The sequence below is a fragment of the Stegodyphus dumicola genome, chromosome 6, assembly GCF_044657685.1.
Source record: "Stegodyphus dumicola isolate Sdum_Otavi_A_Nest chromosome 6, ASM4465768v1".
NCBI lineage: Eukaryota > Metazoa > Arthropoda > Arachnida > Araneae > Eresidae > Stegodyphus > Stegodyphus dumicola.
In genome coordinates, this window is record NC_140773.1 from 32,327,697 (window position 1) to 32,351,928 (window position 24,232).

The 24,232-nt window shown below is 29.0% G+C and overlaps 1 protein-coding gene across 2 annotated transcripts in view; it reads right to left on the reverse strand.

The window, feature by feature from the left end:
* The window catches only part of LOC118204405 (uncharacterized), a 49,823-nt gene that overhangs the window by 15,920 nt on the left and 9,671 nt on the right, over positions 1-24,232 (reverse strand). Inside the window, exons 2-11 of one of the 2 annotated variants that reach the window (XM_035376737.2) lie at positions 21,424-21,455; positions 20,696-20,789; positions 16,399-16,496; positions 12,205-12,292; positions 11,971-12,045; positions 11,778-11,877; positions 10,256-10,341; positions 3,441-3,494; positions 3,275-3,360; positions 1,699-1,843 (exon numbers count right to left, since the gene is read on the reverse strand). In XM_035376737.2, coding sequence (XP_035232628.1) covers positions 1,699-1,843; positions 3,275-3,360; positions 3,441-3,494; positions 10,256-10,341; positions 11,778-11,877; positions 11,971-12,045; positions 12,205-12,292; positions 16,399-16,496; positions 20,696-20,789; positions 21,424-21,455 — 858 coding nt within the window. The remainder of the gene's footprint in view (positions 1-1,698; positions 1,844-3,274; positions 3,361-3,440; positions 3,495-10,255; positions 10,342-11,777; positions 11,878-11,970; positions 12,046-12,204; positions 12,293-16,398; positions 16,497-20,695; positions 20,790-21,423; positions 21,456-24,232) is intronic. The other variant, XM_085818206.1, reaches the window with a different exon arrangement.

Below are 24,232 nucleotides of genomic sequence, written 5' to 3' on the forward strand. Positions count from 1 at the left end.
TACTCTGTACAAGAAAGTCATGAGGTATACATCAAATTTGTTCTGTTTGTGAACAAGTTTTTATTAATTTCCACAATTTTGCTGCAATCATCAATTTTAACATTAAGGCAAGATATTAAGATATTCACAAATGCCTTTCTCATGTAATATTTCCAAACAACAGTCATAATGTGATTCATCTGTAGTAAACTTTGGTTCACAAAACTCAGTAGATATTCATTCCTGATATCATAAATAAATAAAGAGAGAAGTAATGAAAGATATGCAAGCTCCAGCAAACTATGTCTGTGACTGGACACCATTCACCCCAGCATAACTGGAGGTTGTACAGTTATTTCACCTTTGAGTCACATTTAAATTTCATGTGGCGGTTATTCGCACACAATCTGAGGAACTTCTCACTTGATTACATGAAAAAATGAGGTCATATGAGTAATCATTATAATAACAATTACAGCCATGAAGAAAGCAAACCAAATTCATTACACTGAACATCAAGGAAATATGCTAAAACCTTTATATATATATATATATATATATAAAGCGACTGGTATAGCTTTAACAGAAAAAATACAAAGATTATTCTGATGAAAAACAAATAATTTTTTTGAAATAAGTAAGAATTTAATATTAATATATTCATAACCTTTTAATATTTGGAAAAAAAGGTAGCTGATATTTATGTTGTGCTCTTTGATTTATCATTACAAATAATTTATACAGTATTATTGTAAGTACTGAAAATATATGATCTAGTATATATATGAACTTTGTGAAATTGCAATACAATTTTTACACTATCACACAAATGTCAAAGATGTATACAGCATACATTACATAAATTTGCAAATTAAGTTCTCTAAGTTCTTTCAGAACATCGAAATGCAATCTTTCAGCACTGAATATCAGTGGAGCCAACGCCCATCCCAATTTGAATTGATATAAATTACTGGCAGGAGATGAACACTTAGTAATGTGTCTATAAATAAGAGATATTTAAAAATTTATTTGCTTTGAAACTCTTCTGAACAGACTAATGACATATGAAAAGGATATTAAGACTCTGTCTGAAGCATTCTTCAGCAAAATTAAACATGAAATTCAAAATGTTATACTTCCACTACTGAGGCTTAAAATCTATAACCAATGACAAATGAAAATGCACTCTCCAGAATTCATGAGACATAGGTTAGCCATGGCTAATGCCAGAACCCGGGATAAGCAACATTATTATCCTCATCATTTCTGAGTTATAAAGTACTTAAAGAAGCATATGCTCTTAAGAAAGTATAGCATCTGCATGTACCACAGTGAATCACAGTTAAGAATTTATGGAACCAAATGGAAACATATGTTCAATTCACAATCTCTTTCAGCAACTGTACATATTAATGACAAGCGATTCTGGAATTCTGAGCAATAATACAAACCTGTACTTCCAGTATTTTACTGAACATGAATTATTTTAGACTACTGTGGCAACAGCAAAATATCATAATTTCAGCATACCCCCCTTTTTTCTAAATCTTACAGAAAAAAAAATTCACATTTAGGATAAAAGAATTAGTAAAGAGGAAAAACAGCTGCAGCTAAAAAATGTAAATGTAACATATCATGCAATGATGACCACTTTGATAATATAAAGTTAGTATGCACCTATTTCTATATCTATAATCCAGTGAAAAATTATTAACTAACCTTGAGGCAATCGAGGTGGAGGACCAGAAGGTAATGGTGTTGAATGAGGCATGGGAGGTATGGGTATATCTTCTATTTTTTGTTTTTCAGTATCGTCTGTAGCCTCAGTGTCATCTAATGTATCCATGGGCTCAAGGTCTTTTCCCTTTTCAAATAATTAGAATTTTCACACATTTTTAAAGAAATAATTTTACAGACCATAAAAAAGAGAGAGAAGTTGGAAATAATATTTATAAATAAAAAAAATATAAAAATGCAAAATAATTCTGAAATTTCTTAACACATAATTTAGTCACCTGAAATATTTAATTTTTTCAGAATCATTGTTTTAGGATTTTAATAACTTATAGCAATAAACAATGAAAGTTCATAATCAAATACTAAGAAGAAACTTCCAAGTAAAAATGTTATCAATGTTCAAACTCAGACATCATTTAATAAATTAAATTCTGAATTTTTGGGCAAAAACTGAATTCTTTAACATGCTTATAATGTTATTAAATAAATATTTAAGTTCTATATACACTTTTGTTATTGTGGAAATATTTTCATACTTTCAAGTATCATGCTCTAGAAAAGTTGAAGAACATTTTAGTCACAAATTAAAACAAACCAAATTGCAAATTTCAGAAGCAATAGCAATATTACAATATTTTTCAAGATAAATTACTATTTTGACATTTTAACTTATTGCAAAATATAAATTATTATTCATTTAATTATTAAAGTAAAACAATAAAAATTAAAATATTAGTAAATTAATAAAGTAATAAAATTAAAAAGTAATAATAAAAATTAATAAATTAATAATGTAATTAAAATAATAAAATAATTTATAAATTAATAAAGTAATTAAAAATTACTTTATTATACATGTATTCTTAAAATGGAATATTATGCAAAATAGTTCACTTTAAAAATACTTGTATTCCTAAGAATATTTATACAGCAAAGAAGAATATTACGAATAATAACAACATTTTAAGAATTCTTGTAAAGCAAAAACAATTAAAAATACCTGAAGTATTATTTTTCTCCCATATTTGAATTTAACAAATATTCTCTATTTGTATAAAGCAAATATAAAATTCTCTATTTGTATAAGTGTAAAAATATTTAAAAGGAAACAAACTATTTGAACTAAGCTATATTTGAAAAAAGTAAAATTAAACAAGGTCATTAGAGCTAAAAGCTGCTAAATACTAACAAAATTGTTTCACAAGAAAATAGTAAAGTTAAATTAAAATAATTCTCTTGCACCATTGCTGCAAGGAATGAAATTTGAATTTAACAAATGTTCTCTATTCATATAAAGCAAATATAAAATTCTCTATACGTATAAGGGTAAAAATATTTAAAAGGAAACAAACTATTTGAACTAAGTTACATTTCAAAAGAAAGGGAAAAACTAAATTTAATTCATAATATATGGATTATGTATTTTCAGTTGCTTTGAAATATACTATTTAGTTGTGTACTCAATTTTTTAATTGATGAAAATTTCATTAATAAAAATGACAGCTATAAATTAAGAAGCAACTTAAATATTATTTTCATTTAGCATGTACATTATTACCTTTTTCTCTTCTTTTCTTGTTTCATTACTTTCAAATACAGACTCGGAAGCCTTTTCATCAGCAAAACGTATTTTCCTTCCTTTACCTGAAAACAAACAATCTAGAATATAAGACGCAATTAAAAAATAAATAATATTTACAAAACCAAAAGCTAAATTAATTTACCAGATTTATCAGCTTGGTTAGAAATTTCTGTTTCACCTTCTGGTTCCCATGCATCTTAAAAACATAAAATAAAAACCTATTGAACAGTATGATAAAATAATTTTATAATTTAATAAATACAAGTATAATCAGAGTAGTATAGAAATGTACAAAATCAATAACCATTATATGGCAAGGCTGTTTAAACAGAAAAGAAATCGAAGATGTGAAAAATTTTCATTGGTATTGTATTAGGCCACGTACCAAATAAAACAACTTTTCAGAACATGTAAGAGACAGAACCAATTGTACAAGGGTTTTAACCATTTGAAAAAAACTTGACCATGCTTGAATTTCACAACAAGATTTCTGCCAAACACAATATTTTTCAGAAATCTAAATAACATTATTTTTAAATGTCTTGATTATAATGCAAGGATTCCCAATGGGGTCAGTATTTTATTAGATTAGCAAAGGAGGTTGATAAAATTTTAAAGGGACAATGATGATCAAAAGGTCAACTGAGGGTCGAAAGAGGAAGGTTCATCAGCAATTGATCGGCATAATCAAGATCCTGTTGATTAAAAAAATATATATTAATAAAATTTATAATTAATTGCTCATTGATATAAAGTTCTATTATGCAGTAAGTAAGAAATCATATAAAATACTAAACCAACTGAACTTTGCCCTCTTTATACCTAGAATAAGCAGACTTTAGTCAAGCTAGTAATTTTAAGCGGAAAACAAGAAACAGATTGAATATTTTTTAACAAGGTAATTTAAGAATTAAATTAAACACACAGGATTTTACTTTAATTTAAGAAATTAAATTTTATGCCAAAGATAAAAAAAAAAAAAAAAATTGCATCAATACATCAAAAGCACAGCCATTATATTATTAATTCAAATCAAACTTTTATGCTATAAGAATCTGCAATTTTGTTTCTGGAAATTGATTTTTATTTGCAAAATAAAAAGTAGTAATAACACAAAAAATAATATAACACAAATCTAATAAACCATTTTTTAAAAACTATAGTTCATATCTTTAGTCTAATTGTTATCTTTAATTCATATGTGTCAAATTATTCGTATTATGATAGTTTTATGCATATAGAGAAAAATATATAGGCATTGATAAAGAAAACCATTTTTTAATAGAGGTTGATTCAAGAATAGTTTTTAGAATCCTTGGATTATTATAACAATAACAAAAAAATGCTGTTAAAATGCATTATTTATTATGAGAAATATACTTTTTGTGTTATGTAATATTTTTTCAGATAAAAATTTAAATATAAAACATAGATGACAAACAAATTAAAGAATGCATATAAAAAATTACTTTTATTTAAAATATTTTTTATCCCTACTCATGGATTAAAAAGTCTGTTATGTGTTAATTATTAAATGAAAAGTCTAGTTTTGCTATCTTGTGACAAACTAGCATTGACAGCTGATTAAAAAAAATTTTCAAAGTTATATCACTGACGCAGGTTGGTACAATCAATTTAAATTACACAGCATTACTATGTAGTACAAACAAGAGGTCCAAGTGGTTTTGATCTCATAAAAATGCTAATCTCTAAAGATCATAATTTGCTATATGCATTACCTCTAGAATTTTTATATTTAACTATATTTAAGCTATCTTTTAAACAATAATACCTGATTTAATGAGCCTTATTAAGGTTTTACCTTAATATGACATGTACTTACATTTGTGATTTTGGAAACACCTGATCCTCAAAGTCATTACAAGTGTTCCACGAAAAAATCAAATATACAGTTAAAAATAGTTGCAACAGAAAAATCAATACAATGTAAAATAATTTCTGTATGGAATTGTAATCAGCAAATACAAATGACAATAAAAACTTTTTAGTTATATATGTGTTATCAAAAACATAATAAATGACTAACAAAAAATGTCATACTAAATTCAGTGGTATAGAAAAACCAAGCAATCACACTTATGTCACAATGAATGTCAGGGAAAGGGACCAATCACTAGTGTGTTCCAGTGAGGGAAGGATGTAGCTTGATCATTGGAATGAAAATGTTGGACATAGGTGAATATGAAAAAAAAAGGAAAAGGGCTCACAGATTGAATGAGCTTCGGCTTGGCAATGGTATGCAGTTCTGCCCCCCCCCAAAAAAAAACACTTTCTCTCCACCAGTAAGCCAGTTTATTTATTTCAAATTTTACAGTGTCATACATTGGTCTGCAAATGTAGCTCAAATCTGAATTCTGAACAGCCAATATGGTTTATTTTGCTGATTTCCTATAATCATATACATTCAAATTTCTGAATTAAATACATTGGCTCACACTTGTTTTTGGAGACTTGTGTTTCTCAGTTTTATTTATAAATATCTGTTACTAAATATAAGCAACATCACTTCGATTTTTCTTTCTACTGATCATCTGTTTTCACTCATGGTGACCAGGTGATTTACTGGATGAATAGTCGCAGCATAGCCTGTACATGTCGCAAAAGGTGACTAAAATAGGTACCCAGTGTCCTGGGGTAAAGATGGGTAACCTAGCCCTGGGAATTATATCAGAGGACTGCTCTTCCAGGTTGGCGGTTGGGGGTTAGGTGTGAGGCTATGAACCTCACCCAGAAAAAATCCCACTGTTACAAAATCAAAGGAAGAATTTTCTAAACTGTCTGTGTGGAGACGACTTGGAAGGAATTTTAGGGATCTCAGAATTGGAAACTTGGAATTTGCATTCACTTTATAAAAGCAAGGGACTTGATGTTTTAAAATGGATGGTTATAAAATTTACTTAATGACACTTCGGGAAATGTGATAGATTGGACAGGGAAGTCATGATGGCAGAAATTACTGGCATAGGTTTCATTGTTCATAAGAGAATTAGGCATTTTATTATCGATTTTGAAGCCAAGTCTCACAGGTTATGCAGGATTACACAAAAGCATTCAAAAGCATTCTTGCTCTTTACACAAAAGCATTCAAAAAATGATTTTTAAATCTCCAGCTGGTGACACTTTCAATCAGAATGACCATGTCTTAAATGACACCAAACATGCCTCAGACATAATGGATGTCAGATCATATCGTGCAGCGAATTTTGAGTCAGATCATTATTTGTTAATGAAGAAATTCACAGCAAAAATATCTAATGTATATAAAAATCAGGGGGACACATTGCCTACTTGGTGGCATCCATGTGAATGGATCGTGGAGAGGAAGACCTAATTTAGAGCTAAACAAGATCTATGAACAACCTCATGTAATAAAATTCCTCAGACTACAGAAACTTAAATGGACTGGTCATACGGCCAGAATGCATGAAGATTGGTGTCGCAGGAAAGTGTTTCTGGCAAAGCCTATGGGAACCAGATCTTATGGTAGACCCCACGGTGGAATGGATCAATTGTATTGAAAATGACCTAACATTCTTGATAATCAAAAATTGGAAAACAGTTGCCAAAAGCAGAGATGCCTGGTCAGGACTTCTGGAGAAGACCAAGGTCCACCCTGGTTTGCCGAGCCAAAGAACAAGAAGAAGATCATCTATTTTAAAACCTGCTTGTTAAAAATATATATATTCAAAATATTTTGGTTTAAAATAATTATTCAAAAAGATCTGGAAGAAAAGTATTCAGACATTTTGAATAAACAGTTTATATTCAATAAAAACATGAAAATAACAGGACATTCAATATTTCATTTGATATCCTTTATCTAAAATTACACTTTGGCATGGATTCAATTAATTTTCTCACATAAGAATGTTTTATTTGGTATTATTCTCTTGCAGGAATAGCTTTCAGTAGAGCTTTCAAAGATATGTTATCATGCTTTTTCTCCAACTCACTCCATTCACATTCCATAGGATTTAAATCTGAAGAATATGGAGAAACTTCAGAACAGTTGTCTCGTAATCACAAGCAAATATTTAGGACTGTATGTTAAGGATTATTACTCCAATCGAACTTGAATGTATAGTAAGGATTATGTTAATTTTATTAACAGTTAAATTTTAAGTTAAAGTTCCTTTCCTGTCAAATTCTTAACTTCAACTTACTACTTCCGGCCAGAACGTAGTTTTGGAATTTGCTGAATATTTAATGAGAAGAAGCGGTATTTAAACCAAAGTTACTTACTGAGACAGAGAGAGAATCGGAGTTTCTGAACTATGCGCGTCTGCCTTTTTGGCCGCTCTCTCTCTCAAAGCTGTTTTACACTCGGCCGTACTCAGGCCCTTGCTAAGCTTCGTAGTAAAATAAGTTAAGGGGCCAACTCTCATTGAACCTTGATAGCTTTGGCTATACTTAGTTAATCTTAGTTTTAGTTTAATTCTTAGTCTTTTAAGTTCAAGTCCAAAGTGTGGACTTTATTTGTTCACTCCCAGGCGGAGTTTTGTTAAATCATATAGAAATAATAAAGGGTTATTTACCCTTCTCTCTTGTTGTTTCCTGTCTTCGAACTCTAGCGATTATTCGCTTATCAGTTCCTAGGTTCCTCACTTCCAACATTAACTTAGAATTTCAAGTGAGGGACCTTACAGTATTTTGCAAAGTTTTCTCACAGACACTTTCAGGTTTTCATTAAATATATTTATGAAATGCAGCAAATATCATCCAAACCAACATGCATGTAGCCCCCATGCATAACATAAACCAACAGGTTTTTCAAATTCAGTTCTTAATTCAGATTTTGCCACCCACTGGTTCATCTATTGGACCCAAATATATTAAATTTTGATTTTTCTGCAAATATAACATTGTTCCAATATGTTAAGACTTTTCTTATCATGAATTTTGCAAATGCCAAGTATACCCCCCCCCCTTCTTTTTTTTTTTTTTGACAAATTATTTCTTTCTTGCTGATGGTTCTTGTATCCATGTGCCTGAAGTTATTATTCTGTAAGCTTCAGGGTTAACTTTTATTAGCTTGGAATGTGCTACTGACTGCAGGGCACTTTCAACAGTTTCCAAGCAGTATGCATTGTTTTATTATAGTTAAACACTTTTGACCCAAACACCAAAGATTTTTTAGATATTTCAAACACTTTTACCATTTTTAAAAAAGAAGAATTATTAAATTTCTCACATAATTGGTCATTAATTTGTAACATTTTGTCATGTTCAGTTCAGACATGGAATTGTTCAAATATTTTGCTAAACAAGTACAAAATTCCAAATGCAGACAATAATTCTTCTGATGTATTTTCATTCAAAGCAAGAAGCACTGTCTACCACAACATCTCAACAAAAGTTTGGAATACCCAAATTATTATTTGAGTTACTGATTAACACTTTCTGAAGAAATTATTTCACTACAAGGAATATTTTGGCAAGATTTAACTTACAACAAGCAAGGCTTAAAACAGAGAAAGAATATGAGTTCTGTGTGTCTTGCAATATTTAGTACATGATCTATGAAAACAAATTTCAAAGACACAAATGCCCGAAAACAAATGCGAGCCAATGTAAATATAGGTAAGTCTTGCACAATATTACTAATTAATTTTCAATTTTTCATGTGTATTTTTTAACAAGTAACATATAATTTCATCATAAAAAAATTTCATCTTGATATCAATAATGACAATGCTACTAGTACTAGTAGAAATGAAAACATTGCAGAAATTAAGAATTCAACTCAAAATATCAACTGTTTATACAATGAAGAATCCCTAAAATTCATATTTACATCGAATATAAATACAGATCATCCAATTTTTCTCTGCACTGTATGTGGAAAGAACTTGCAAGTAGTGAAATGGGGGCCTGTTAAATTAAGGTGTCATATTTCAACTGAACATAAAAGTGTTTAAAAAAATAATAATAAACCTTTGGAAAGACTTAAAATAGATATAACATCTCAAGTTTAAGCCTTTTTATATCATATAACATTTTCAGTCTTTAGTTCCAGGAGACTTTAGCAAATTTGAGGGAAGGAATTCCTCATGTTTGATAATGCAAAACTCTTTTGCTTTTCTTCTTTTTTATAAAATCCTCCTTTTTATTTAATTCTGGATCCTTCTCAACACTTTCTACATAAGTCCTCCTTCATCTAATTTAGGCTTGTAGAACATACTTTAGTGTTTTTAAATGTATTATTTTAATTATTTTTATCACACTGACAAATGTTATTTTTATCTAATAATTGCTTATAGTTACAAATTAAAAACATGCAGTAAGGGAGGAGAAAATTTCTTACGCTTTACTCCATTAACACCGAGACTGGGAAGGACAGAACTCATTTGCCAAATGCAGGTGGTGACAAATATTGGCTACCACAATTTAATTTAAGTACCACTAGGTTCCTTAAAGACAGAAAACATGAATAATCACTGATGCCTTCATCAGGATTTGTACTCTGAAACTCACAATTACTACAATTCACAAGACATATTCCCAATTACACCACAAAGGCATGTGGAAGGAGAAAATTCCTTATAAACTTGCATATAAATTGCAAAAAATTATACAATAAATAGTTTAAAAACAAAGCACACAGGTCTAACTTAAAAACAATTGGAAAAAAAAAAAAAAAAAAAAAAAAGATGTATAAGAAGTTTATCCTGGTATCAAGGACCTGAAGACAAATTATTTCTAAAACTAATGTTATTTCTAAAGTCTATTGAATTTCAGTTTTACACAAAGAAATATAAAATTAAAAACAATTAATTTTATTCTTTTTTAATACTGAACAGGAATGCAAAATATTTTTTTGCTATCTAAGTAATAAATATATTTTATACTATCAAACAGCTTCAAACTATCAAAACTTGCATTTTTACAATATCTAAGTTGGGATGCATGTTATAAGAAAAAATACATATTTCATACCATCATTGTCATCCTCATCGCTGGAAAGATCAGGGATGGGACCTGGTGGAACACCTGGCGCTCGAACATTACTCGTAATTACTTCCCTAAAATTGAGTTAATAGTACAGAATTTTTATTTCCCTTGAAAAGACATTTATTTACTGCACTTAATATGTTGCAAAAAGCATTCCATTTATGAACAAATTAAATAAATTTAGAATTTAATCATTAATCCCTATAAATGCATTATACATATGTACAGTATAAAACTGAAAAATCTGCTGCCCAAAAAACTGCCATCACCCTGAAATTTCCACTGTCCCTCACATGTCAACAGGAAATGCAGATGGCTTTAGCCAATTCTGGCAATATGCTTCTTTATTTAGACTAAAATATGTTATTATAAGCTATTGATTTTTATAATGATAGTTAAATAAATATATCTTTAGAAGTTGCTGAACATGGATTATAATTGAATATAAATCCTTTGCTGCTTCAATCAAGTAAAACTGCTGTTAATTTGGCAATTTTCTATTCACTGGGCAGCAGCCAGAATGTGCAAACAAGCATGCCAGAAATAAATTGTGAACTATGCCAAACATTGTAACAGAACATGCTTTGATTTACAGACATTTCCCATATGAAATTTTAACAAAGGAACCAAGGTGAATTTTATGATTTGACACCATTAAATTCTTTGGGAGGTGAAAAAAATATCCACAGTAAAAGAGATTATTCAAATAATTATGATTAATTTTTTAATAGGGATATATTTTATATATATAATTAAAGTTGTCATCCCAAGCTGTTTCCCAGCAAAATTTACGTTTGGCAATGACTGCTGTCCCTTTATTAAAAAAGTACAGAAATTTTTAACTTTTATTAGTAAAACCAGTAATAAAAATACTATCCTTTTTCCCATTTCAAAAGGAATAATTTCTCAATTTTTCCTGCAAGTAACAGTGAAAAAAAATTTAATGCAGCAATATTGTTACGAATGATTAGGATATAATTAGTTTGATTAGGATTAAGTATAATCTGAAAGTACTCAAACACCCTAAAGTTTCAAAACAAACTATTGTAAATAGATGTTGAAAAAATAATTTTAAATAATTTCTATTTACTCACTCCCCCCTGCTGTTGTTTAAATTGATTTTTCATTCAAGATTAACCAACTCTAAAATTCATACAATTACAGATCCCAACTTATGCCAAGCTTTTGCCTTTTACACTATAAAATCTTTCGCCTTTTTATAGTTTCTTTAATTCCGTCTTTTTCTTTGCATTTTTCCATGCATGTCAAATTCTTTCTTCCCTTCCATAAGATATTTTTAAAAAATTTCTTTCTTGCATATACATGACAGATAGCATTTTTTAAAATCACTTAAAAATGTACAAAAGGAAAAAAATAAATAAGTAAATAAAGGGGGAAAGAAGGAAAAACAGATGTACATAAAAACAATATACATTAAAATGTATACAAAAACAAAAGCTGAAGGAGGAATATTTACAAGAAAAAAAAAAAGAAAAAAAAACTTTACCTAAATAAAGGTGTTTTCTTTAAAATAGAATGTGGTAAGATCATGCTTTCATTTTCATGTGTAACTTCCATTTCACTGGGGAGTGGTATCTGAGATGTTACTACCAAGAGTAAAAAATTTAATAGAATACCAAAAAATAACAATATAAAAATTTAAATTACACAAAATAGCATGAAAATAAAACAATTCTTACGATATAATGGCATCTCTGGAGTATCAGGTAAAGGGATTTCATCAACTTGAACTTGCTGTGCAATACGAACTGATTCTAGAATAAAAGTAAATATTAGTAAAAAAATAAAATAAAATAAAATAAATAGCTAACATAATTTAATCAAAAAATTACTAGAATGAAACAGCAAACATAATTGTCATGGATTTGGAATAAATATATTATGAAGTTGTGAGAACAAATTTCAGACATTACCAAAATACTTCACAAGAATAGCACGCCGAGCTTCATATTCCAATTCTAGTTTCCTTAACTCATTATACCTCTCTCGATCTTCTTTATACTATAAATATGATGAATTAAATACAATTAAAAAACATGCATGTTATTTTTACAAAAGCCTACATATAATAATCACACAAAATCATCAAAACTATTCTATGAAGCATTAGTATGCCAATGCTTAAAATTATCTTTATGTACACAAAAAACATTTTCAAAAATATAACTTAAAAAACTGAATGAACTTATTTGACATGTAACATCATAAGAAAAAAATCCATCTGAAAAATTAAATACATATGCCTGTGACACTGAGCTACAGAAAAATGTTTCACTACTCATTTCAAATCTCAGAAGTCAGACCTCAGTAAGTCAAAATATAGAAAATAAAATTAATATTACCTTTTTTTCAACAAGTCAAATTTTTAATTAATCAGTCATTTTCTTTTATTCCATTTTTTTATTGAAGTTAGTATTAAAAAATATTTTTTATAAAATTAAATGACAAAGAAAATTAGAAAAAAAGACTATCTTGGGCAAATGTAAAGTCACAAATTTCTTGAGGAGGAAGAGTTAAAAACAGAATAAGTATAAATAAAAATTGTGATCTCTCTTAATTCATATGCACATCATCATAAAATTCCTATTCTAAATAATGTGGTTAATTAAAGTTCCATGCAATAAATTCTACACCTTGGCTAGCATGGTCTTTAAAGCATTTGTATGAGATTTGTATGACAATAAATTATCTTCAGCTAAAAGCCCTTCCAAGAAGTATTTATGGAATTCAAATCAGATCCAATGCTTTTGGTTTCAAGAAATTTATCAACCAACATGAATGCACTTTATGTTTGATAAAATGAAGTCAAGAAGTCAAACATACATATATTTTGATATGATTTACATAAAATTATGAGTTTCCTGCATAGACTTTAATTAATGATAATACCATCTGTTAACTGATAAGCAGCTGCTATTAAATTGTGTGCAGAAGTACATCCATTGATCATTATCATATTTATGGTCATATCACATTAGTCATCTTGATAATATTTCTAATGGAAGCAAAATATTTCTGCATATTTCCAGGTACACTTACTAGGTTAAACATTAATTTATCATTGAAATGGCTGTCTGTGTTGGATTTCAGTTCTAATATTCTCTGCACCAATTCAGATAGTCATCTATATGTATATGGTCAGTGGAACACAAAGCATTTGGACCTTTGGCATAAGGCCTCATAAAATAAATTGGCATAAAATTGCTAAAACACGTTGCTCTCATTGGCATAAAATTTGCTAAAACACAAAAGTTCACAGTAGCAGCTGCAAGACCTTAACTTATCTGCCTAGAAGCCAAGTTTCTGCTATGACAGGTAGTTACGAGTTATAGGCAGAGAAACGATTTTTCATTACTGTGCTTTTACAAGACTAACAATTTTCTGTGTCAAAGATTCTTCCAAATGATACTTTGGCATCATAAAAAAAAAAAGAAAATAAAATTGATAAAAACTAAGATTAAATCCTGAATTATAGAGATTTGTGTGGAAATATACTTTATATGCAAAGTATTTTGCTACACATTTGGATGACAACATATTATTGGTTGCATTGCAGCCATTAGTTGCATCGCACTGCAGCAAGAGATGAATCACACTGGACTGGATAATAATTAGATTAACATTTCCAATATTCTGTGAAAAAATAAGCTAATTGATTACTTTAGCAAATACAGTCAAAAGTCGTTAATCCGGACTCGTCGGGACTTCGGAGATTCCGGATTATCGATTTTTCCGGATTATAGATTATAGATCATTAGTTTAAATCTCGTAAGATGGCATGCAGAAATTCTAAAATTAAAAACATGAAACCGTAATTTATGAAATAAAGAACAATTATGATCTAAAGGGTATCAAAATTTACAAAAAAAAAAAAAAAAAAAAAAAAAAAAGCTTAATATTTATTTGTTTACTTTATTAAACATTTCTTTCAATGCAAGTTATTTAAGTCGCTTCGTTTTATGTGATAATACTTTCTCTTTAATTCTATAAACAGACATAATTTCTTGTTCAGTTAAAAAGTTCCGCTGTTCAAGTCCCGCAATTGCTGTGCCGAGAATACCGACTAAATTGTCAACCGAAATTTTTTCATTTTCACTAACCTCTCTGTCACCTTCTTCATGTCTTTAACCATTTTTTTGAAGCAATTCCACTTTTTGTTTGATGGACATCGAAACATACTTTCGTTTTGTAGATTCTTTGGGAGCTCCAGCATCGGAAATTCTATTTGACATAATCGAAAGTTCAAGTTTACTTTTATAACATTGTTCTTACAGTCTGCAAAAAATAATAAGCCGCATCCAATTCGAAGATTAAGGAACAACGCAATCATCAACATTAACTGAAATAGATAATTTTAGCTTATACCGTCCGTTATACATTAAACGCGCATGCGAAAATGTATTCTGCACTTGCGCACACGCATCTGCGCAGTCGTAAAAGTCTTACGCGCACACGTAAACGCCTATGCGCATGTGTCAACACGGCGCATGCGCAGAAAGCTTTTAGCTTTGAGGTCCGGATTATAGATCATTCCGGATTATGGGTGTCCGAATTAACGACTTTTGACTGTACCATTATTCTTATGCATGTGGAGATAGTTTCAGATATTTTAATGTGCACATGCCATACAAAACATCATTTAACTCTTTCATACATATACTACATATATATATTAAAAACGCACCAACTGATGCACAAACATAAAAGGTGATAAAAAATAGATCTGTATATTTTTTTAACCTTTTAACTGTCATGCCCGAGATAATCTCGGGCACAGCACTGGTGTTCAAAAATGTCACGCCCGAGTATTACTCGGGGTAATTTTTTTTTGAGTGCATCGTATTGTTATACCCGAATATACTATATCGGGAGACGTTTATTGCGGCTTCATCTCTTTGTCAAACCCGACTGTATTTCGGGAAATGTTACCCAAATCATCAAAATAACTTGACAGTTAAAGGGTTAAATATGTTCATAAATACCACTGTTTCATTTAAAAACCTATTTAAAAAATTGATATGTTGGATTTACAATTTTATAAATGCATTCATATGCACATTGCATACAAACTGCAAATGAAAGGAATAAGTGGCATAAAACTATGCCAGCTTACCTAAAATATGGATAAGTGTCAGCTTGAGTTCTTTTCATACAAAATGTTTTATACAGATACTATTTTATAAGAATTCTATGTATTGGATGAGAAAAATCTACTTAAAGTGATTTTCAAACTCTTGTGATAATGGATCAGATATAACAGTTTTCCTATTCAATGTTGCGTACTAAGCAGAAAGATTTATACTTTTCATAAGTTAGCAAAGCAAAAGTAGATATACCCATATATAAAACATTACTGAAGCTAATAATCACTGATCAAATATATTACTTGTACCTTTGAAACATGTATTAATTCTAATTGAGCTATGATATTTGAAAAGTTTTTTGTAGCCAGACATTTATTATCGTTCTCATTAGAACAGAAAGGTAAAGTAAAGACTATAAAGCATATCAGTCATTAAGTTATTCATCAAATCCATTAAGATTTCAAAAAGGAAGTCATGATGAGAGTTTCAACAGAAGAAAAGGTACATAAAAACAAAATTCTAAACGAATCTATAGTGAATGAGGTAGAGCAATTTTAAATAATGTTGTTTAGGGACAGTAAAAGGAGAACAGATAATCCATAATATTGTTTAAAAAAATCTCATTTTGTGCACATCATTTTAAATCATAATATTTTTAAATACATTAAGGATAAAATAAATTTCTAAATAAAACATTTCTTTTTAAATTACATAAATCTACCTATGGATAATAATAAATTAGAGTAAATTGAAATCACAGAAATAGACATGTGACTGTACACATACAAATGTATTCCTGCTTCTAGCAATCTCTCATAATTTTTACTTAACTTAATTTTCTAAAAAATGTCTTGGTTAGCATTAATAACATAAATTCTCTCTTTTAAGATTATGTAAAGTTTGTATGTACATATTCATAATTTATATAGCATAATAAATTATATACCATATGATATATAATATATATGTAATTTGTAATTTGCATATTATAATTTGTAAACGAGAAACATTGAATACACTTACATATAATCTCATTACTCGATCCCAAGTCTCTTTCAGCTTTTTTCTTTTATCTTTCAAAACTTTTTCATTCAGTGATGGAGGAGAGTTAACATTATATTCTAAATTTTAAAAGATAATCATATAATATATGGATATGGAAAATTTAATAAAAAATTTCGGCCCCACTTTTATATGCGCCCCAAGATCACCAAATGTGGCGATGTGTTCTGCACTGGTTTTTGACACGATTGCATGTTGTATGGCAACCCTTTTGACGTTGAAAACTCTTTGGCTGGAGTGATTTAATATCTCGTTGGTTCGTGTCCTGCGTGTTTTGAAATGGTCTATTTTGCAATGAGAGACTGCAAGAGGGTCTGGGAGATTATTTTTAGTGGCTGTGCATGATAGAAGTAAGGAAATGCTGATGCAGTGTATTAAAGAGTGGATTGAGCCTTGTGCAACTATTTTCTCGAATGGCTGGAAATCTTACAAGGATTTAGGAAAAGAAGGTTTTGAACATTTATTTGTGAACCGTAGTATGAATTTTTTGAATAGTGTGTCTGGTTGTCATATAAATATGATAGTGATTACGTGGCAGATTGTTAAAGGCAGTACGAAATTGGTATTCCTGCTGTTCAGAAAAGTATTCATTCATGGTAAGTGCATTTTATTTTATTCTTGTTCTTATTTTGTGGAATGTTATGTTCATTGTTTTTTTAGTATGAATGTCTGTCATTATTGTTGCTTTTTTGAAATTTATTTTAGTTAATTTATTTTGTTGATTAGCGCGTAGTGCCTAGATTGTGCAATTCGTAGATGTTTTTTAAAGTTGAAACAGAACACTGTGTACATGGTATTCTTTAAAATTTCTTGTTGTTATGTTAATTTATTAAAGTGAGGTGTGTGTAGTTCATAGATTCATTCGTTGCCTAGATTGTGCAAGTCGTAAATGTATTTTTAAGTTTAAACAGGATGCTGTGTACATGGTATTCTTTGAAATTTATTGTTGTTATGTTAATTTATTAAAGCGAGGAGTGCGTAGTTCGTTCATTGCCTAGATTGTGCAATTCACAGATTTTTTTGAAGTTACAACATATCGTTGTGTACATTGTTTCTTGTCAAATATTTTTGGTTAGAAACTACGTTTTTGCTATCTAAATTTTTTGTTTTTGTTTTGGATTTTTAGCTTAAATTATGTGTTCAAAACGTGGTTTTTGCATATGCGAAAACTGCATTTTTGGAGACATTTTAGGCTTAAAGTTTGAAATATAAACAAAAAATTTAGATAGTAATATGGCAGCACGGAGTTTCTCGTCAAAAATGTTTGGCGAGAAATTTGTTCCTGCATTTGGCGACCTGAGGGCACATATAAGAGTAGTTCCAAAATTTCAATATTACAGAATTAAAACAAATTCTATATGCAATAAATTTCCATATAAGTGAAATGCTATTTTGGATACAATAATGACATGAAAAAGTATAATTAAAAGATTCTCTTCGATCAAAACTATACCACTTAGTGCTTTTGTGTTTTGGCATATTTGAAAGGTGCCAAGGCTTCTTTCATGACAATTAATTATCTTTGTAACCATTGCTCACATAAGTATGTTTTTCATCAAATCAGAGGATTTTTTTGTTATTTTACAATAAGTGATTTAGAATATGTCACAATAAATTAATCTTATCATTTTATTGATTTGGACACTATTTGTCATACCCAGTCTGTTCAGCATATAAGGGATAGTGCAAAATTTCACAATAAATAATTAAGTATCTTAATGTTGTGGATGGGCAAAGAGACAACATTTAGATACTGAATTAATTCAATTTACACAGTGCCGCACACGACAGAGGGGAAATATTATTTTTATTTTTAAACCTGTTATTTTATTGTGATTTCTTTCTCTTTTTTAAGGACACTTTTTTTTTTTAAATTACCATTATTTTTTTAGTGTTACATATTTTATCTAGCAATAAATATCACTGAATTTTTCCTGAACTTGTCCTTATTTCATGTTTTCCCTTTCTTTGAAAGCGTTTCCAGGAATTACATCAACATAAATCAAGAAGAAATCTACCAACAAAAATTTAATAAAAGGCAAGAAAACCTGAAAAACTAAAGCAAGAAAACCTGAAAGACTAAACATTTAGTACTGTACCAAACACAGGAAAAAGAAACCAGCCAAAATGCACCAATATGATATCAAAAGTGTATGATATGGTTTTAATGGAAAACTACCAGTAAAAAATAATTTCATAATTATGATGCAGTTAAAAGAACAAATGACTAAAAATGCAAGTGTATGATATGGTTTTAATGGAAAACTACCAGTAAAATATAATTTCATAATTATGATGCAGTTAAAAGAACAAATGACTAAAAATGCAGCTTCAAAATTATGAGGGATGAATCAATCTTCTATAATTACAGCCAGCTCATTTTACACCTAAAGAAACTAGAGTCGATCAATTTAAATCTAAAACAGGCTTAGAGCAACCATAGTTTCTGCATCTATTGATCATTTTAATTAATCTCTAGAAACCTATTTTAAAACTAAGAATTTTTAAAAAATATTTACTGTCTAAAACTCTTTTGGATGGGGCTCTCTAAGAAGTATCTCTCTCCCAAAAAACTTTTAATGGTGAATTAACTTTTGTTGAAACCTTCCATAATAAGCTATTGATTAATGTTTTTCTATTTCAAAAGATAATGATTTAATAGGTACTTATGTATTACTACAATCAACCTCAGTAGAAGACGCCAAACTCTGGCAACCATGCACATAACAGTTCTTTAGGTAACGTAGAAGTTGCAATTTGAAAATTTACTAAATAATGTTTTCTTCTGTAAAAAATCACTAAACTGGTTACACTAATACAAGTACCAATTAATAGACAGTTCATTATTATCATACTTTCTCTATTTAATTATTTTTATTTTGTTTAGCAGAAAATTGATGTGGTGACATAGAAAAGTTTTTGGCCTTTTCAGAAAAAGAAGTGCATGTCATATAACTTAGGAGATATTTCAGCTTTGTGCTAAGAAAATTAGAATAGTAAAGCTAATCAATAAATCAAAACCAAATAAAAACAAGTCACAGTTTAGACATTATTATACTGTTTATTGAAGTAAATGTACCTTCCCTGAGATATACTCACTGTCAGTCTATGGGTGAATTTAATCAAATTTAAAATTCATAAAGTTTTAATCAAAGCTTCCTCATTAGTCTTAAAATGGGACCCACAAAAAACAGCTACTTTTTCAGTAGTTTTTATGTAAATAACCAATCTTAATTTTTCTACAACAGCAATTTTTATCATGATCATAAATCCTCAAACATATTAAAACTCTAACATAATTTAGGTATTCATAGAAAAAGAGTTAAGTAGTTAGTTGACATTATGCATGCTGAATTAATACTTTTTGCACCAGGCTTCATAAGATTTACTAAAATGCTATGATCACTAAAATGCCTAATAGGAAAAAACATCAAAGATTTATAGCCTTTAATGTAAAAAAAAAAACTCTAATATTTTAGACTTTTATGCCATAACTTCTTTACATATGCTGTATATTCTGGCATATAACGTGCACTTTTAACCCAAAAAATAAGACCGAAATTTACGGGTGTGCATTATACAGCGGACATAAAAATGACAGCTTAAAACCAAGAAAAAAATTAGACTTTTACACTCACCAAACTGCTGCTTATTGAAAAGAAATGGCATACCTTATGAAATTAAGCATTTTCATTATCGAATAACATGAAGATTTTGTAATGTTTATCTTCCTTTAAATCTTCAGGCATATCATCGAATTTTGTTTCGTCTTCATCATTAATGTTATTTTGATCTATGAATAAATAATCATTATCTGTTCCATCTTTCAACAACATCAAACATCCTTGCTGCAACACGATTTCCATTTTCTTTTGCAAAATGAATAGCTTTGCATTTGAAGCCCACACTGTGTTTCTTTTTGCAGGAGCCATATTTACTACTAAAAGGAGCACTAGACCAACTGTATTTCAACTAAAGCAAATGCAATTTACTAAAGATTCTGATTTTCACTTCAAAATCTTGGCTTCAAGTGACTGCAGAGAGTGAAAACATCTAACTCCTGATTCCAGGAATTCATTCAGGTTGGAAGTGCTTGACAAGAGCATTCTTTTGAACCTTTGGATTGAATACAATCACTCTTTTTGCCAGAATATTTACCCCCTTAAGCATTTAACCCACATACATATTGTTCCCCTTATCACTTGTCAGTGCGATTTAACATTGTTCAAGAGGCTAGGACAAATGTTCGAATAATTACCCATTTCATCTATCTTCTCCATGTCACTTATCAGTTGTAAGGGATCCTTTCCTTTTAAGACAGCAGCCCGAACCATTTGTCTTTGTTTTTTGTTCTAAAAGTGAAATGAAAAATTACTTTAAACTTTGCAACTAAGAAAACATTTTAGTGAAACAATAAAAAAAAAAAAAAAAAAAAAAAAATGTAGAGAAACAAGAGAATATTAAAAAAATATGATTATTATACTAAACATCTGGGAAGAAGTAGACACTGACATATTAGCCCTTGCTAGCAAAATAAACTAGGCATAGATTTTAAAAATGAACTTTAAATTTTTATATCTTAAAAATTTCTTACATTATTATTATTATTTTTTGGCAAATTCAACATAAGAATATATGGACTGAAAACGCAAATGATTAAAAATTTATTTTGTTAAATATTTTAAAAGTTTTATATTATTGTTCGGATCTGTTTTAATCTAAGTTTTTTATATTTCCTTTATACACTTACCATACATTTTGGCACATATGAAAGAAAAGTTAAACACATGCTAATACCCAATAATGGAAACAACATTGAGTATCTGCGAGTGTGTTTTTAATAAGCATTTCAGTTTTGTGTGTCACATACACTAGAAATTGTCCAACAATAAAAAAACCAGATGAAATGCATGGCAGATTCATAATGGAAAAGTACTGTAAATTCATATGACATTTCAAATATGTTATATTTCAAAAGAAAATAACCTTTTTTAATTCTCTTTTTCTTGCCTCCTTTCCTGTAAAGAAATTAATGCATACTGATTAGTTATATGTAAAAAAAAATTTATATGAATAGAAATTACATCAGCATTTTTCATTTGTAAAATTAATCAATTACAGCTCAATTTATCAAGTCCACTAAATCAGGTTTGAACAAGAAAATGCATTTACATCTTTCATCATATTCTGATTACACATTAAAACTGTGTTAATCAGCTACGATAAAGTTATAAAAAATTACAATTTCCATTAAAAATAATACAGTTTTTTCCTTATACAACATATTAATTTTTTACAGAATTGCAATACTCATAGATTACAATCTTGAGTTCTTTAATACTATAAATGTAAAATAATTTTTAAAGCAAATCTACATACAAGCTATTGTTTTTTCATCTAATAAAATTTTACTGCATTAATTTAAGGTGCTCTTTTTATTCAAATTTTTAACACACAAAATTCAAATGTGGCTTAAATTCAAAGCAAAATTTTAATATCAGATTTCTGCTTATTTCCCATAACCTTAAAAAGATACCTTTAAATAAATTATCAATTTTTAACTAAGTAGTTTATTATAAATATATATTAAAAATTTTGGCTAATCTTTGAAATATGGTAACAGGTAGTTTGGCGACATTTTGGTAAGGCGATAAAGGTTACTAGGTAGGACTTTAGCAATAATCTGAGAAGTACACAGTTCGAATCACAGATTATTTTGTCTCAGAGAAATGAGAGATCATGAGACATGTCATGTGACATTTTCCAGAAAATTCCGATCATGATTTTAGCTAAAGCACTTAGAAACAATTTCACTGCTAAAGTGCAGAATCGCCCATTTATTTGTTTGGCGCTTTTTACAAGAGTAAGAAGAATAGGATTTTTGTCAATTTTCTTTGACTTTTTAAGTGAAAATAGGTTGATGTGTACATGGATAAAGTCAAGAGTGTGCGCAATGCCATTTTTGTGCAATTCTGGGATGTTTTCTTAAGTGAAAATAGGTCGACGTGTACATGGATGGATACCACGTATGTGCAATTCTTAAAAACGCGCGAAGCAGTGGGCTATTCTACACTTTCTCCCAATTTTGCACCTAATCTTCGTCATTATTAAGAACTTTTGTTCCATAAAAGTTCTAGCATGAGCGTAATTCGGCTAGCAGATTGTTGGAAAAAATTTTGAGTAAAAAAAAAAAAAAAAAAAAAAAAGACTTTACTTTGTGAAAACAAAATGGGGTCCAAAAAAAAAAAAAAAAAAAACTAGCAGGTTGCTGTAGCAGGGTTGATCGCCAAATTTTTGCCAAGTTACCATAATCCGAAGATTCCCCAAAATTTTACCTATTTTTCAATGCCTATTTTAAAATCATGAGCATTTATTATTATTTTACATATTTTAAAATCTTCAAATCAAAGACTGGAATAATTACTATTTTCAATTTCCCAAATTTTAAAATCCAATAGCAGCTTAATTTGATGCAATAAGGTAGCTAAAAATTATCAAAAATTTATTTTTACCAAGGTTAGGATAAATATTTAGTCATCAGAAACATATCAAGGCTCACATGATGAAGAGATTGTTTAGGTTGTCTGGAAAAAGAAGTTTCTAAAGCTGCTCAGTATAAATGTTACAAGCCCCGTTCACAAGAGCAGATTCGACCGGTAGCGAAAACCAGTTCTTCCAACGTGTCCCGTTCACATGGGACAAGCATTAACTGCCTCACCGAATTGGAGGTAGAACTTGGTTGAATGTTCCTTACCTCTCGGGAGCAGGGCAAATGGGGAGATTTCCCGTACTATACTGCGTGGTTCACTTAATTTTAGTTACTGCTCGCTGGACTGTCAGCGAAACAATCGCACTGATAGATGTCTGGGGATGTGATAGCATCCCCCCAAAAATTAGATAGAACTGTACAAGATACACAAATTATAGACAAATAAAGACAAGGTTATCTGATGCTAGGTATTCCATCATCTACTTTTTATGAATATTGTTAAATGGTTTTGTGAAATAAAACAATTTTAAGCTGAAAAAAAGTTTTTGCTAGTATTTTTTTTATTTAAATTTTTGAAGAAAAATTTTACAATTAAAATGTCGTTCTTCTCCTACAATTTTTAATGTCTCCCCCCAGTTTTTTTATTGTATTTATTAGAGTGTTCTTAATAACTTCAAGGAATGATTTTGCAATTAATGAATTAGTTTCTGAGGAAAAAAAAATTACGCTCTTATCTAAAATCTTTAAAACAAATATGATCTGTTACATTTTCATTTCAAATAATTTTTCCTTTCAGTATTTTGCAAAACCCATCCTTGTTTCTATAAAGTATATAATTTTAAATAAGCAGTAAAAATAATAAAAAAAATTAGCATTATAAATACTTAACCTGTATATGTTTTAAGACTTTAAGTAAAAGGATTTATTGAAAAAAATGCAAAAGGTTTCTCAGTTTGCATTTGCAGTTTAAAGAATACAAACTGTCTAAATAGACATTTAAGGATTTATTATTTTAAAATTTTTTTACTGAATTTCAGTACATATATATATATATATATATATATATATATATATAAATCAAACCTAGTGCTATTTATTTAATTGGTAAATATAAACATAAATTACAAACCTTTTTTTAAAACCTTATGTGGCCAGAAAAATTGCAAAAACTCATAAAACGCAAGCAGAATTTTTCTTTACCTGCTTTTGTTTTGTAAAACATGTTCAAAACAATTTAATACATTAATTAATTATAATATTGTTGCGGGCATACGGGTTTGTAATAGACTGATAATAGTTCGTAAA